Source organism: Equus asinus, chromosome 3, assembly GCF_041296235.1.
Source record: "Equus asinus isolate D_3611 breed Donkey chromosome 3, EquAss-T2T_v2, whole genome shotgun sequence".
NCBI classification, from domain to species: domain Eukaryota; kingdom Metazoa; phylum Chordata; class Mammalia; order Perissodactyla; family Equidae; genus Equus; species Equus asinus.
The window spans coordinates 119,082,013-119,099,819 of record NC_091792.1 but is presented as its reverse complement, the minus strand read 5'-3'; the positions used below and the strand labels follow the sequence as shown (position 1 = coordinate 119,099,819).

At 38.4% G+C, this 17,807-nt stretch overlaps 1 protein-coding gene across 4 annotated transcripts in view; it reads left to right on the top strand.

Annotated features, from left to right (window-relative positions):
- CEP135 (centrosomal protein 135) overlaps positions 1-17,807 on the top strand; it is a 69,921-nt gene that overhangs the window by 29,654 nt on the left and 22,460 nt on the right. For all 4 annotated transcript variants that reach the window (XM_014835800.3, XM_070505810.1, XM_070505809.1 and 1 more), the window contains 4 exons: positions 309-461; positions 1,379-1,531; positions 6,005-6,082; positions 13,005-13,156. In XM_014835800.3, the coding sequence (XP_014691286.1) occupies positions 309-461; positions 1,379-1,531; positions 6,005-6,082; positions 13,005-13,156 (536 nt within the window). The remainder of the gene's footprint in view (positions 1-308; positions 462-1,378; positions 1,532-6,004; positions 6,083-13,004; positions 13,157-17,807) is intronic.

Genomic DNA, 17,807 nt, shown 5'->3' with positions numbered 1-17,807 from the left:
TTTAGTTACCGCTGGTATGAACAACCCCAGGAGAATGACAGTTAAAGCATCTGATGGGATCTGACCAAGTATTATCATTGGCAGCTGGGTCCCTTCCTAGGAACTTGAAGGCCAGGAAATTTGCCCCTGTACGGCCGGCACACTCATCTCCTGCTCTCATTATATGTTAAAAACTGTGTTCCTTAATTACATGAAAGCAACTTGTGTTCTTTTTGTTAGCATCTTTCAGTCAGTCTCATTGCCAGCAGCCTTGTGACAACCATGTGGTGATAATTATAACAAATGATAACTTCTGTTTTATGTTTCAGGGTGATTACAATTCAGAAATTCATGTGATCACAAGAGAAAGAGATGAACTTCAGCGTATGCTGGAAAGATTTGAAAAATATATGGAGGATATACAATCCAATGTTAAATTATTGACAGCAGAAAGAGATAAACTAAGTGTCTTATATAAAGAGGTAAGAAATAGATTATAATTGAGCCAACAGATTATATAGAACCAGTAAATTATAATGGAGCCAGTATATATCCTTTACACTGCTGTAATTTATGGACCTTGTGATACTCCTTTATAATTAGAATTATAAGTAGTAGTTTCTACTATCATCCTGTTCCCGAAGCAGAGATTTCTATTATTTTTTCATATTTCTTCTTCCTCTTTTCTAGCCTGTCTATGTGTCAGATCAGTTAGAGATTATCTCCTACTTCTAAAACACTTGGAACAGGTCTTAGCCTGACTCTGAGCTGAGTTTATCCTTGGGATTCAGACATGTTGGGATATGTCTGTCAGATGGCGGGTAGCACCCACTATTTGGATATATTGGATTTTAAGGACTTAGCTCCCAGGGAGAAAACTCTAGGGAAGAGGGAATCAATACAGCTGGGCCCAGTTACACAGCCTCAGTTGTCAGAGGGCAAGGTGAGTGAGCAAAGCATGATGTCTGTGACCTAAATTTGTTCCATACCAATCTCCCATGAAATCCTACTGCTACTTTGAGAGGGAGAGAAGGACGTGCAAGCTAAAAGGTCAAGTTGAAAAAGCTGTTTTCACTTTTAGAGCTTTTTTGGGATTCTGCAGTACAAATTGATCCACTTCTGGTCTTTCCCCACTGTTGGCTTAGATTTCAGCTTTCTTGGGTCTGGTTAGTTCATTACTAGTTGTCCATCTGCTATCTGATTTCCAAAATTTTGTGACTGGCACTTCCCCCATGTTCTTGTCTTTTTGGGTTTTTTATTATTATTATTTTAATCCTTTTAGTTTCATTTTGTGGGTATTTGGGAAGACAGCAAAGGTAACATGGGTTTAGTTTGCCTTTTTTTTTTAACTGCGAGCATATCCAAAGTGTTTTTTATTTATATCTTTTAATTCTTTAAGGCTCAGGAAGAATTATCTGCTCTAAGACAAAAATCTACCCAAACCACAGTCCCCCATAATATTGTTAGTCTCATGGAAAAGGAAAAAGAACTTGCATTATCTGACTTAAGAAGGATTACGGCAGAAAAGGAAGCTTTAAAAGAAAAGTTAAAAGTGAGTAACAAGATTGACTTATTTTTGAAAGGTAATTATTGAGAAAAAGGGAAATCTTTACATGTATTTTCCTGTGAAGTGACTATTTAGAATGTACAACTAGATCAGGGGTTGACAAACAACAACACATGAGCCAAATCCAGACTACTGGGTTTTGAATGGCCTGTGTGCTAGGAGTGGTTTTTACATTTTTAAATTGTTAGAAAAAATATCCAAAGAATATTTCGTAGCACATGAAAATTATGAAATTCAAATTTTATTATTGGTAAATGTTATTGGAATACTACACTCATTCATTTTTGTATTCTGTGTGGCTTCTTTGTGTGTGTGTGTGTGTGTGTGTGTGTGTGTGTGAGAGAGAGAGAGAGATAGAGAGGAAGATTGTCCCTGAGCTAATATCTGTGCCAGTCTTCCTCTGTTTTGTATATGGGATGCCTCCACAGCATGGCTTGATGAGTGGTGTGTTGGTCAGTGCCCAGGATCCGAACCTGCAAACCCTGGGCCGCCAAAGAAGAGTTCACGAACTTCACCACTGTGCCACCAGGCTGGCCCTTGTGTGGCTTCTTTTGTGCTGCAATGACAGAGTTGAGTAGTTGCAAGAGACACTGTATTCCCCACAAAGCCTAAAATGTTTATTATCTGGTAGAAAATAACCAGTCTCTAATCTCAATAGGAAATTCCTCGTGTGGAGGGAAATTTATCTTTTTTTTATAAAACAGCCTTATTGAGATATTCACATACCATACAGTTCACCTATTTAAAGCGTACGATTCAGTGGTTTTTAGTATATTCACAGACTTGTTCAACCATCACCACAGTCAATTTTAGAGCATTTTCATTATCTCAAAAAGAAACCCTGTACCCATTAACAGCCACCGTCCATTTCCCTCCAGCCGCCTCAGTTCTAGGCAGCCACTGCTCTACTTTCTGTCTATGGATTTGCCTATTCTGAACATTTCGTATAAATTGAATCATTCACTATGTGGATTTTTGGGTTTGTTTTTTTGTTTGTTTGTTTTTGCTGAGGAAGATTCACCCTGAGCTAACACACGTGCCAGTCTTCCTCTATTTTTTAGTATGTGGGCCACCAGCACAGCATTGCCACTAACAGAGCAGTGTAGGTCTGCACACAGGAACCACACCCAAGCCGCCAAAGCAGAGTGTGCTGAATTTAACCACTAGGCCACCAGGACTGACCCAGTATGTGGGTTTTGTATCTGGCGTCTCTCACTTAGTGTAATGTTTTCAAGGTTTGTCCATGTTGTAGTACGTATCAATACTTCATTCTTTTTTATTGTGGGATGATATTCCATTGTATGGATAGACAACATTTATCGTTTGGGTAGTTTCCACTTTTTGGCTGTTATGAATGATGGTGATATGAACATTCACGTACAACTTTTTGTGTGGATGTATGTTTTCATTTCTCTTGAGCATATACCTAGGTTCATATGACAACTTTATTTAACCATTTGAGCAACTACCAGGCTGCTTTCCACAGTTGCTGTACCATTTATATTCATACCAACAGTTCCAGTTTCTCCACATCCTCACCAACACTTGTTTTTATCTGTCTTTTTTATTACTGTCATGCTGGTGGGTGTGAAGTAGTATTTATTGTGGTTTTGATTTGCATTTCCCTGCTGGTTAATGATGTTGAGCATCTTTTCATGTGCCTATTTGGCCATTTGTATATCTTCTTTGGAGAAATGTCTATTCAGATCCTTTGCCCATTTTCAAATTGAGTTATTTGTCTCATTATTGCTGAGTTGTAAGAGTATATATTCTTGATACAAGCCCCTGATCAGATATATGATTTGCAAATTCTTTGCCCCATTCTGTGGGTTGTCTTTTCATTTTCTTTATGGTGTCCTTTGAAGCACAAAAGTTTTTAATTTTTGTGAAGTCTGATTTACCTGTTTTTTCTTTTTTTGGTTGTGTTTTTGGTGTCTTATCTAGGGGTGGTATTTTATATTTCCTTTTATAATCTCCAAAAAAATATATGTTAATATATATAAAGCAGTTAACAGTGCTCAGCAAATTATAAGAACTCAATATTGACTATTGTTACTATTATGGAGTCCATAGTTTATTTCCAATAAATGGTATTGAATTAATGCTTATAAATTAGTAGCTAAAATTAGGAATAAGAACATTTAAGCATTATGTGGGTAGTCTTTATGTCATAAATTTTCACTTAAAATTCTACCCCAGCAGAATACCTTTTTTTTTTTTGCAGGAGAAGATTTATCCTTAGCTAACATCTGTTGCCAATCTTCCTCCTTTTTCTCCCACCCCAACCCCCAAAGCCCCAGTACGTAGTTGTGTATAGTTCTTCTGGTTCTTCTGTGTGAGCTGCCACCACACCGTGGCTACTGACAGACAAGTGGTGTGGTTCTGCGCCCGGGAACTGAACCCAGGCTGCTGAAGCAGAGCGTGCCAAACTTTAACCACTAGGCCACCAGGGCTGGCTCCTAACAGAATACTTTTAATTGGGACCTTTTGGAATACTGCCTTCCAGAAAGTGTTTTCTTATAAAAATAAGTGTTAAAATTACTAAATGGAAAACTTCTGTGCAATATGGCAGCTTTTAGCACAAGATTCATCCTTTTCCATATCTCTTGAAAGGACTGAGGAATGTAAAAATAGGATAAAAAATGCAGTAGTGCTGAAAACTCAGGAAAAGTGACATTCATATTACCAGAATCTTTCTGGATTGTAGGAGCTAGGATTTATGAGTTTACGATAGATTTTTACGTAAAAGCTGAAGTGATCATCTCAATCCTTAAGCCTCCTCCAATAGTTTCCTGTTATTCCACTTTCTACCCGATTGTCAAACCCAGGCGTTGTCACTGACTCCTGTCTCCCTGAAAGCTCGTATCTCTCAATTAATCACCAAGTCCTGTTGATACTACCTCTTGAATAATACTTAACATTTATTAAGCTCTTTCCATGTGGGAGGCTCTGTTCTAAGTGCTTTTTACATGGGCTGTCTCAGTAAATCTTCACAGTTGCCTTTTCGGATAGGTAATGCTTACAGATGTGGTCTCTGAGTTACAGTGAGTTTCAACAGTTTGCTCAAGATCACCTGGCTGTGCTGTCACAGAGAGTCCGGCCCCTGAGCTCATGTTGTTTTCTCTTGAATCTGTCTACTACTTTCCATTCCCCTGCTACCATCCCGTTCTGGCCATTGTTCCCTCTCAAGTGCATTAGTGTATTAGTGGCCCTTCAAGTCTGTAGTTCACACTGAAGTCAGAGCCATCTTTCAAAGATATGAATCCGATCACATCATTTCCTATTTAAAATCTATAGCTGCTTTCAAGGACTTCAGTGATTGTCCCTTGCCTCCTTCAGGGTCTAGTTTCTTTCCCCACACTCATCTCCCCCTGTTCCTCACCCCTCATTTTCTCGTCTCTAGGCTTAATTGACTTTTTCTTGCTCCCAGCTTTCTACACAGGCTATTGAAAAATCCTTCACCCCTTCTCATCCCCCTGCCCAGCTAATTCTCTTCATCCTTTACAGCCAGGTTAAACCTAATGTCCTCAGACAGGAAATGAACCCTAAACTCTAGATTCCCTTTTGATATGGTGCTGTAAAGTTCGTATTCCTAGCAGAGTATTCATGGATTTTATTTTAATATTTTGTTTAAGGTTTGTCTTTTCTGCTAGGCTGTAGTATCTGTAATGTCAGAGACTTTATCCCTTTACACACTACTAACTTCCTAACACCTTCCTTGGTGCTTGGTATATAGCTTGTACTCAATACTGGTTGAAGGATTTAATAAATGAAAACATGCGTACAGTACAGTGACCCTTCGAACCAAATGTATAATCCAGACATCAGATATCTTTATTTATTTCTTTTTAATGAATAACGTAGATGGAACTATGAATCTTCACTAGAAAAACTCTCAGGAAACATCAACTTTCATCGCTTGTCCTGGACCAGCATCAGCAGGAGTTGGGAAAGATAATATAACCAAAAAATAGCACTGTTATTAAGAGCACTTGTGGCAGTACTGTTGACCAGCCCGTTCTTGAAACTCTGGTCTCTTTTACCGCCCTGTAGTATTGTTTCCTGTGTCTTTCTGATCTCATCCTTTCCCCATTTACACTCTGTCCCTCTCACATCTCTTCTCATGAGGGCATACTCCTGAGCTTGCTTAACCTGCCATTCCCCTTTTATAGTTGTGCTAATGGATTGATCCGTATAAATCTCTATAAATGAATTCATACCAATCTGTGTCTTCTGTTACAGTCACGTATGGAGGTAGAGCGTAAAAGATGAGAACCTGTTGTGCTTTTTGTTCCAGCCAAAAGCATCATTTTTGTAAAATGTCTAATTTTCTTTCTAAAACATTTCCATGTCATAAAAAGACAAATAGAGTAGTACAGTAGACTTGCATTGGTTACTTTGGTAACTTTGTTTTATTATCTGAAATGAGTGAACATCTTCTATAAAATTCTCTTTCAGAATCTCCAGGAAATGAATCTTTTTGGAGCATCAGAATTAGAGAAAACTATTCAACATTTGACATGTGTTAATCACCAGGTAATTTACCAAATTGGATGTGGGATATAATTTGTTCTATGAATGACTATTTCAATTTTAGTTTTAATCTGCTGTGTTTTTAAAAGTTTGAAATAGTATGCTGGAGAAGCTGTGTCACAGTGGTCAGCAGTGTGTGCTCTGAAGGCTCACTGCTTGGGTTCAGATCCATCTCTGACACCTCTTATCTGTAGGCAAGTTACTTAAACTTTCTATCCCTCAGTGTCTTTATTTATGAAATAGGAATGGCGCTAGCACTTACTTCTTAGGGTTTTTGTGAAGATTAAGTGAGTTAATATGTGTCAAGAACTTAGAAGAGTCGTGACACGTTGTAAGTACTCAGTAGGTGTTAGCTGTGGTTATTGTTTTGTTCTTGTTTAAAAATCATGTGATACAGACATAGAATAAAAAATGAAATTCATTTTCATTCCTTATTGCTCTCTCTAGAGATAGGATTTTTTTTTTTTTTTTTTGAGGAAGATTGGCCCTGAGCTAACATACACCACCAATCCTCCCCTTTTTGCTGAGGTAGACTGGCCCTGAGCTAACATCCGTCCCCATCTTCCTCTACTTTATATGTGGGATGCCTGCCACAGCATGGCTTGACAAGTGGTGCATATGTCTGCACCCGGGATCTGAACCAGTGAACCCCAGGCCGCTGAAGTGGAACATGTGAATTTAACCACTGCATCACTGGGCCAGCTCCTAGAGATAGGATTTTTAACAAATTGGTATGTGTTCTGACAGTCTTTTTTTTCTCCCTCTGTTTCATTTTGACTAGTTTCCTTTACTGTGTCTTCACTGTTTTATTGTCTACTAATACTGTTATCTGTTTCTATCAACTTTGGGTCAATTGATTTTTTTTTTCCCTGGGTCATCTTTTCCTACTTTTTTGCATGCCAGGTAACTTTAGATTGGATATCAGACACTGTGAATTTTATCTTCTTGGTTGCTGGATAGCTTGTATTCCTCTAAATACTCCTGAGGTTTGTTTTGGGATACAGTAAAGTCAGGTGGAAGTAGCTTAGTCCTTTTAGTTTGCTTTTAAGTTTCATTAGGTGGGACCAGAGTAGCATTTAGTCTCAGATTAATTTTTTTGTTTCGTTACTGAGGTAGAGCCCTTTTGAGTACTACCTGTTACCCCATGAATTATGAGGTTTTCAAGTGACCTGTGGGAACAGGAACTATTCCTGGCCCTGCATGAGCCCTGAGTAGTGTTCCCTCTAATTCTTTGATGGCGCTTGCCCTGGCCTTGGGCCCCCTGTACAGGTCTCTGGAGCTCTCACTCTGTGCAGCTCTCCTCCAGTGTCTGCCCTGCAGCCTCTAACTGCCTTGGCCTCCCTTGATCTCAGTCCTGTCTCCTGAACTTAGGGGAACCACCAGGCTCCACCTGGGTTCCTTTCTCTGTGCCACAGCCTGGAAACTCCTCAGGCAACCAGCTGGAGCAATCCTAGGGCTCATCTCATTTGTTTCCTGTCTCTCAGGGGTCACTGTTCATCATTGCCTCATGCCCAGTGTCTTGAAACCATTGTTTTGTATGTTTTGTCCCATGTTTTAGTTATTTCAGGTAGAAGGGTCCTGTCACTCCAGCTTGCCCAGAAGCTGAAAGTGAGAATTAGTGAACTGGAAAATATATCTGAAGTACTAGAAGTCATTGGAACAAGACTAGGTGATGGGAAGTATAAAATAATTTAAAGCCTTAGAGAATAAAGTGGGAAGATCTAACATATTTAGTCAAAATTCTAGGAGAATATAATAGAATATGAAGGCAGTATTTGAAGAGATAATGACAATTTTCTAGGTTTATCAAAACACAGGAATCCTCTGATTCAGAATGCAAGGTGAATTTTGGTGGTATGACAAATCCCAAGCAAGATAAATAAGAGGAAAATCCGTACCATTTTAATAGTGATAAGTAATACAAGATACCTATGTATAAAATTTACAGGATCTTTATAGAAAATATTATACAACTTTGTTGAAAGACATTAAAGAAGACCTAAATAAGTGGACAGAGATATCAGGTTTATAAAAAAGGTGACAGATACCATGTTTATAAAAAGAATGTAAGTTCTCCCCAAATTGAGTTATAGAGTTGATTGTAGTTACAGCTGAAATCCTAAGAAGGTGATTGTGTGTGTGTGTGTGTGAGAGAGAGAGAGAGAGAAAATTGACAATAGATTTTAACTACATGGCAGCAAGGAATTGAGAATCACAAAGAAATTTTACAGAAGAACAAGATGTGGAACTTGTCCTACCAGATGTGAAGGCTTTGGAATCAGTGATTAAGATAGGGTGGTATGCACAGGGACCAAGAGAGAATGAAAGAGATTAAAACCGGAATTAAGAGAGATGAAACCCAGTAGAGAGCAAACCAGAAACCCACAAATATATGGAAACTTGATAGATAAAGGGCTCAGATCAATGGGGCAAGGAAAGATTGTTCAGTAATTCTTTCTGGGATAATTGGCTATTCATATATATATATATAAAAGAAGAATTGAATCCTACTTCAAATCTACCATACTCTAAAATCAGTTCGAGGTTATTTGCAGCCTTGAATGTTCAAGAAATAACTACAGTTTTTGAAAGAAAATACGGGAGAAAAATTTTTTGATCTTGGAGAAATAATAATAGCAGTCATTTGTATAGCATTTACTATGTGTCAGGTACTTTTCTCACTATTTTATATATATTATTTTAATTCTCACGACAACCATATGAAGTAAATGCTAGTATTCTCCTCATTTCACAGGTAAGGAAACTAGGGCACAGGGCATGCTTGCCTGAGATCACACAGGGGACTAGCACCAGAGTGTGTGCTCCGAAACAAGACACAAATAAGTTTATTCTTTTAAAGAAAACATGTGTCAGTGGGACCACATTGACAGGAACATCTGTGTTTATCGAATAGCCATAAATTGAAAAGACAAGCCACTAATTGAGAGAACAACTTGCTACACATTTAACCTAAAAAGAAACTTGACAGAAAACGTGAACTGACACTTCGCGGCAGAAGAAATTACAAACTGTTAATAAACATAAGAAGATCTACCTCAGTAATAGGGGAAATGCAAATTAAAACCACAGTAAAAGCATTCCATATCCATCAGGTCATCAGAAATTAACAAGTTATAACAAGTATCACTGGCGAGTATGTGTAGCTTCTGGGAGTGCAAGCTGGTACATTTTTGGAGAATAATTTGGCATTGTCTAGTAAAGGCATACCCTGTGAGCCAGCAATTCCATTTCTACATATGTACCTGGATGGAGGTCAGCAAACCCTGGCCCCGGGACCAAATCTGACCGCCAGTCTGCTTTTACAATGAAGTTTTTGTTGGGACACAGCCATGCTCACTTGTTACGCATTGCCTCTGGCTGTTTTTACGTTACAACAGAGTAGCAGAAACAGACCATAGGGCTCACAAAACCTAAAATATTTGTGCAGTGGCAGAAAATGAAAAACAGTCTGGATGTCAGTTGTGAGGAAGATAGATGGTGGTAATTCATACGATGGAGTGTTATAGAGCAGCGAAAATGAATGAAGAATAGCTGCAAACATCAGCATGCGTGAATCTTACAAATGTCACGTCGAAGAAAACATGCAGTGTGAGTCCACTTGTGTAGAGTTCAGAAACATGCAAACCGGAACGGTGTATTGTTTAGGGAGTGGGACAAATGTGGTACACGAAGGAAGGAAGAAGTGAGAAGTGCAGGATTCAGGCTAGTGCTTACCGTGGGCAGGGTTGGAGGATGTGATTGGAGATTGCCCACGAGTAGTTTCAAAGGTTCACGTACTACTTTTTTAAGCCAAGTGGTGGATGCACAAATGTTCATTTTTAAAATTCTTTATACTGTACATGTACTGGTGTTTGTATAAGATGTATCTAAGGAATTCTGAAAGGTTTTTAAAACCAGTTTCCTTTCCCACCTCACTATCTCCAGAACTACTACCCACCACTCTCAACCCTTTGTCCTGGTGTGTGCTCCCTGTTTCTAAATAATGTGCTTATGCTGCTTCGTCTTACTTTGTTGATTTAAGATTACTTAGTGAATTTCTCCTATGGTAGATGACACCTTAGCACTCCTCCTTCTTCTTCCCCCGTTACCTCAACATGGTTTTATTACGTATTTTGCTTGCTTTAGCAGTTATTGTTTATAGTATCATGACTTCTAGTGGTTTGTGGCTCAGCCAAGTGGGACAGTACTACTCTTGCCTTTTTTCTTGTAGATTTTTTTCCTGGAGTTAATAATTGCCTTTGTTTTGTTATATTTCATTTTTTATTACTTTTTTGTTTTTCATTGAACACTTTGCTCAATTTTTTGTCAAGAACTCCAACATCTCTGCCACATGTCTTTTAATATTTTTGAGTATTCAAACCTATCTGTTCTGTTTTTCGCTCCCTGAAGACCCCCTTTCTTGGGCTTTCCGTCATCTTGTTCCATTGCGGACTGTCTCTCTCCGTAGCTGTCCTCATAAGACTTTCCCCTCCCCCCTCTTCTGTGTTGAATCTCATGTTTTCTTCTTTCTGGCTCTGTTCCTTCTTTCTGGTGTAGCACCTTCTCCAGCAATTTCATGAAAAAGAATTTGTGGGAGGAAATGTTTTCTGGTACTCTACTTGTCTAAAAATGTCTATATACAGCTTTTATACTTGATTTATGATTTCGCTTAGGTATATGGAAATCTAGATTGGATAATTATTTTCACTAAATAATTTGAATACTGTCCTCCACTGTCTTTTAACTTTGAGATGTTTGATGCTATTCTGTTCCCTCGTCCTTTGTACATGACATGTTTTTATTTCTGAAAAGCTTTGGGATTTTCTCTTTATCTCTTATTTTCAGTTTCTTGAATATTTACTATACTCTTGTATTTTTTCTATCTGGAACTTTTAGTAGTTGGTTTTAGACCTCCTGAGGTGATCTGAGGTTCTTAGTCTTTCTCCCTTATTTTGTCTTTGACTTTTCACTCTACTTTCTGGGAGATTTCTTCCTTTATCTTTGAACCCTTCTATTGATTTTGTTTGTTTGTTTGTTTTAGTTTTAGTTATATCTTTGATTTCCAAGAAAACTTTCTAGAAAGAGGTGGGAAATATCTGGGGTGTTGTGAGGGTTTCAGTATATAGACTTTCAGCCAATCTCCTTGTTGAATTCTGCTCCTGACCCCCCCACCACCACTTGGTACCTCCATGTGTTGAGCTTCTTCAGGGTAAATTAGCTGGCTTCTCATTGCTATTCCCTGTTGTGGTCACTTTACACCAGTGGTTCTCAACCATGGGCATTTCTGCCTCCTAGGAGATGTTTGGCAGTATCTAGAGAATTTTTCATTGTCACAAGTAGGAGAAAGGTGCTTCTCATATCTAGAAGGTAGAGGCCAGGGATGCTGCTAAACATCCTGCAATGCACAATGCACAGGACAGCCCCCAGTAAAGAATTATCTTGCCTCAAATGTCAGTAGTTCCTAGGTTCAGAAACTCTACTTTAGATTGTATTTTTCTTCTACTCTGAGTCACTTTTCCATCTTCTCTTTATCTTCTACAAATTATTGAAGTCACTTGTCCACACTTGTTTTCTTTCTTGTTCTCTATGTCCTGATGAGTGTATATATTACGTTTGTATTCCTTTACTGTCATTTTAGCACTGTTTCCAGAGGGAGGGAAAATAAAATGAGTGTGGTCAGTCTACAGTTTTAACTGGAAGACTTACGTTTGTCACTAGTATTTCTTTGTTTTGCATTTTCTATATAGATCATTATTCCATCTAGAATGTATTTTTGTATATAAATAAAATAGAAATCTAGCTATTTTTTTTCTTCAATGAGTGGCTGTCTCAACTTTTTTTTTTTTTTTTTGGTGAGGAAGATGGGCGCTGAGCTAACATCTGTTGCCAGTCTTCCTCCTTTTGCTTGAGAAAGATTGTCCTTGAGCTAACATGTGTGCCAATCTTCCTCTATGTTTTGTATGTGGGATGCTGCCACAGCATGGCTTGACAAGCAGTGTGTAGGTCCATGCCTGGGATCTGAACCCGCAAACTCTGGGCTGCCAAAGCGGAGTGCACAAACGTAGCCACTACACCACCAGGCTGGCCCCCCAACTCTATTTCTGAAAAGATCATTTTTTTCCCACTTCCCTAAAATGCTACCTTTTCTAAATTTACATCTGTGTGCATGTATTTGCTTGTCCATTTCTCTGTGAAATCCACACTTTTAATTACAGTAGCTTTCTAATTTATTTTGATATAAGACAAGTCTACCTGCATTCTTTTGCCCCCCAAATTTTTCCTGTTTTTTTCTTACCTTTCTTTTTTCCTAAATGAATTTTAGAATGAAATCTAAGCCACCCCTTTTATTTAAAAAAGATTCTGTTAAGATTTTTGTTGCAATTTCATTGAATTTACAACTATTTCAGGAAATTTTAATACATTTCCAATATTGTGTTCCCATTCAGAAACATGGTGTGTCTTTACATTGTCAGATAATGTTTTATGCCCTTCAGTAAATTTTTAGTTTATAAGTCTTGCCCATTTTGTGTTTGAGTTATAGTATTTTCTGCTCTGATTTTTCTTCACTTCAGTCCTATCTACTTAACTGTTTTTTAGAAATTCCTCAAAATTTTTACCCTGCTAATGGTTTCCCTTTCTGTTTGCATTGCTATTATAGATATATTCTTTTCTTCCTTCCTTCCTTTCCTTCTTTTTCTGTGTATCTTTTCTTTTATTTCCATGATAATGAGGAGGAGAGATAAATGTAAATAAATGTTTGTGCCCATTGTGACATCTAAAACCCAAAGTGTACACGTGGCTTTTAAAGTATTTTAAGTAAATCTAATTTATTTCCTTAGTTTTCTTCCAGAAATATTATTAAAGAGTGCTTAAGGAAAACAAAATTGACATATATACCTATTAATTTTTTAAATTTAAATTATAGCTTGAAAGTGAAAAATGTGAATTAAAGTCTAAAATGTTAATAATGAAAGAAACAATAGAATCATTAGAGAACAATGCACTACTCCAAGCTCAAAAACTTAGCCATGTGGCTGGTGACTCATCTCATCAGAAAACAGAGATGAACTCACTTAGGTAAGTTTATTGACAGTTTTGTTATTTCACTCCTGGGAATGAGTTTGTGGCTGTGTAAGGTTCATAACAGTGGCAGTTTGGACTAGGCCTTTGAGTGGTAATTCCCAAAGTTGGCCTTGCAGCAGAGTCACCTGGGGAACTTTTGAAAAGTATGGATTTAGGGGCTAGTCTCTGGAGGTTCTTGTTCACGGAGTGAATCTGGGTAGGTTTTGAGTATCTGTTTTTTAAGACTTTCACAGATTGATATGATTGCAGGCCATTTTTTATACCTACCACCTTCAGAAATTTCACCAACACATACTTAGATCATTTGTACTCCATAGTGTAGGATTGCCGAAAGCTACAGAATTTTTTGCTACATATGTCATTGCCCTTCTCTTTCCTTTTTCAAAGAAATGTAAAATCAGAATATTCATATACAGAGTCTAAGAAGGTGATGTGTCTGAAAAATGGTAAGAAGGTCAGTGTAGAAATAAGCTGCATCTCCAGGTTGCGGTGAGTCAGGTTGTGAAGCTCTTGGTATGACAACTGAGTATGTTTGCATTTTACCTTATGAACATGGAGAACAGACAGAAATTTTTAACCAAAAGGGTGACATGAGCAGCATGTCTTTTAGGAAGTGAACTCTGCCAGAAATAAGGAAGATAGACTTGGAGTCTTGAGAGACTGATGGCAAACAGTGGGGACCATGTGTCTGGACTGAAACAGTGGCAATGAACTTGGAGAACAGAGGCCACATTTAGGAAAAACTTCTTACATAAAATCAAAAGGATTAGGTGACTTACATGGAAATGAGAGAAATACAGTAATGCAGAACGTTTACCTTAGGAGAGTGGGTTGTTGGCTAGACATTGGTCAATTTAGAATACAGACTCTAGGAAACAAAAAGTCAACAAAGTTAGGTGTTTTCTGGACTAGGAAGCTGCAATAAATAAAAAGATACTGAAGGTCAGAAGAAGGGGATCACTCTTAAGAATCAGAGGAGGGGCCGGCCCCCTGGCTGAGTGGTTACGTTCGCGCACTCCGTTGTGGCGGCCCAGGGTTTCGCTGGTTCGGATCCTGGACGCAGACATGGCACTGCTTGTCGGGCCACATTGAGGCGGCATCCCACATACCACAACTAGAGGGACCTGCAACTAAGACATACAACTATGTACCGGGGGGATTTGGGGAGATAAAGCAGAAAAAAAAAGATTGACAACAGTTGTTAGCTCAGGTACCAATCTTAAAAAAAAAAAAAAAAGAGGAGGATTGGTGGCAGAGGTTAGCTCAGGGCTAATCTTCCTCAAAAAAAAAGTGAAAAGAAGAAAAAAAGAATCAGAGGAAATATTTCCCCTAAATTACTTTTGCAGTAAAATCAAGAAAAGATTTTCACATGTCAACAGGACACTGCATATGTGAAACTAAATCAGTCATGAAGTAGTAACAACTTGTGATCAAAAAGGATTATAGCGATGATGATTAGAAATAAGATTGAGAAATTAAAACTGAAAGCGTTAGTGAACAGTAGAATGGATATTTCAGAAAACTGAGTCTGAAATAGAGAACAAACTCAAGAAATTCACCTAGAATTCAGAACTCAGAATGGTGAAAAGAAATAATGAGAGAAAACACACAGATCTAATATACACAAAATTGTGAAAATACATAGTAAAATAAATGGCAGAATTGAAAATCAAAGGAATAATTAGGAGAAGAAAGGTCTCAGACAGCGTTCGTAAGGAGTCCCTGATTATCAAACAAACAATGAAATAAGACCAAGAGCTAAATGTGTCCATTTAGTTAAGGAATACTGTATTAATTAGGGACTCATACAGGGCATCTCCAATTTTTGCTCTTTTGCTGCTCTGTCTACAAGTCTTGATAAGTTAGTCTTTAGGAAGAACTAAGATGGAAGCTGCTTTTTTCCCTATTTTTTTTTTTTTTTTTGCAAGTACTGTGTACATCCTAGGAAAGAAACCAGCCTCTCTTCTAGTTCATGTCTATATGCTCAAGTGTATGGATACCATGGTATGTTGCTGTCAGCCAGAAATAGTCACCCATTATTAGTCTGCCCTTTTCCTTTTGTGTCCCGCTGACTGGATCTGGCATTTAATCCATTTTGCTTTTTCCTTCAGACTATAGCCACAACTCCCCTTTCCTTTCCTCGCAGGAGGCCCTTTCCAGTCTTAGAAGGCAGAGCTTTCAGTGCCCTCTCTCGGTCACCTGGCCTACAGCCCCTTTGGCGTTTTCTTTGTTGTTACACTCATACCCTTTTCTCTTGTGAGCTCAATCTGCTACTTCCCTCACCTAGGAGTGATTCAGTCACTATGTTATAGGAAGGGATTGTGAGAATTTTTTCTCTACCTTGTATAACCTGGAGAAATTGTATGATTCCATAGCTTTGTTTAGCTCTGACAGAAAAATCTGACTTATCTTGTCTGAGGAAGGTGTATCAGTCACATTCTCCATCTCGGTATACGTTTTTAGAACCGTGAGTTCAAACCTTCAGGTCCAAACCCAAAGCTGAACCCAGTACAAACCATAATACCAAGCTCCCTGTGGCAATAGCAGTGCTATCTAAACTGTGTGCCACTTTCTATATGGTTAATAGAGATCTTGTTACCCCTTTAATCACATGAAGTTCTCTTTCCCTTGACATGAGGACATTTAAGAAGCTGACAGACAGATGAAGCATATGTTCCTTTCCATCTACCTGGTGGACCCATCTTCTCTTTCCCTTCCTGAGTTGGGCATTTTTCATCAAATTTCAGTGCCACCAAACAGTCTTTTCTTTATCAGCTAGTCTCTAATTATCCAAATAGAGGCTCTTTGGTCTGATTTCTTGGTGCGGCACCAGAGGACCTAATACAAACTCTTACTTTATAACCATGTGTAAAGTTAAATAAATGACTGTTGTTTTTCTTGAATTTTAGCATTTAATGAGATCTGGCGTTTTATGCCCCAAATCAAAACTCCATAATGCTATAAAGCAATTTTGCTCTACCCTGGAACGATGGTCCATTCGTCCCTCAGAGCATTGCTGGCCAGCTTCTAGAGCCGGGGTCGGTCATCTTTTTCTGTAAAGGGACAGAGAATCAATATTTTAGACTGAGGGGCATACAGTTTCTGTTGCACCTACTCAACCCCATCTTTGTAGCACAAAAGCAGCAGTAGACAACATGTAAATGAAGGAGTATAGTTGTGGTCAATACAACTTTATGCATACTGAGATTTGAACTTCATATAATTTTCAAATGTCACAAAATATTAATCTTTTGAATTTCTTTTTAATCATTTAAACATGTAAAATGTGCCAGCCCGGTGGCACAGCGATAAAGTGCGCACTTTGCACTTTGGCGGCCCAGGGTTCGCCGGTTCGGATCCCGGGTGTGGACATGGCACCACTTGGCAAGCCATGCTGTGGTAGGCGTCCCACATATAATGTAGAGGAAGATGGGCACGGATGTTAGCTCAGAGCTAATCTTCCTCAAAAAAACAAAACATGTAAAACAATTCTTAGCTCTTAGATCTTACAGAAACAGGTAGCAGGCCATAGTTTGCCAACCCCCGTTCGAGCATAGTTTCCAGCCCAGTTAGACAACTAACTTTTCTCAACCACATAGTAAACAGCCATTATCCTCACAACCACTAGCTGTAAGGCTCTAAACGCTTAGATTCCTGCAGCTGCTAATACCCTCAGACTGTTTTCAGTTCACCTTGAGTTATTTGAATATCTTCTTGAAAACTAAAGGGTTATAACTTATCCAGGATCAAATAAATGCGTTAGCAGATTTTCCTGGAAAGGGCCCATAAACTCTAATTAGAGTTATTATGGCAATAGATATCAATTGTTACAGTAGGATTTGTCTAAGTGTATTCAGAAAACGAAATATAACTGGTCTCCTTTGAGAAGCATTTATTTGTTAAGGGGATTGAGATCCATTTTGGATAAGGAGGCTCCTAGATTCCTTAGGATGCCTAAGAACTATCTTCTGGGCATACCTAACATTTTTCTACCAAGACAGGAAGAGGAGCTAGGGCCCTGAGTGAGGACAGCTCAGCTCATGGAGCTGGCCTTGAAAGGGCCAAGGGAACTAGGACCACCAGATACAAATTATCATCCATTTGCAGAAGGGTAAAAGAAAAGCCAATCCTGATCCTTCTTCCCTGTCTGGCTCACCAACAAATGATGCTTAGTAGTAGCCATTCTCAGTTAGTGATGGGCCATAACCATCAACTCCTGGAAACATCTAAAATGAAACAGAGATACCATATCAGCCTCTCTTTCCTCTAACAGGCCATTAAAATTTCAAACCTACTCCTCTTAAATGAAGCTTCAGCTTCGTTTTAGAACTTGAACACTTCTTATGAGTAAAGGACCCTTTGAGATGCTGTCTTTTTAAGCATATACTCAATCATGAAGGAAAGTAATTACTTTTGCCCCCTAAAATGAAAGCATGCATACCTGCATGTAATGTAATGTAACAGGAATTTGAGGCTCAGAGAGATGGTCCTATCCAGTCACATGGCTACTAAGTAGAGAGCTAGGACTTTGATTCTAAAGTTAAGTTTATTGCTTCACTTTGATGGAAAGTCATCACTTCTCTTTTCTATTTTTATGGCACTTTTGAAACTACAAAATTGGTCCATTTTTTCCTTAACAACTTAG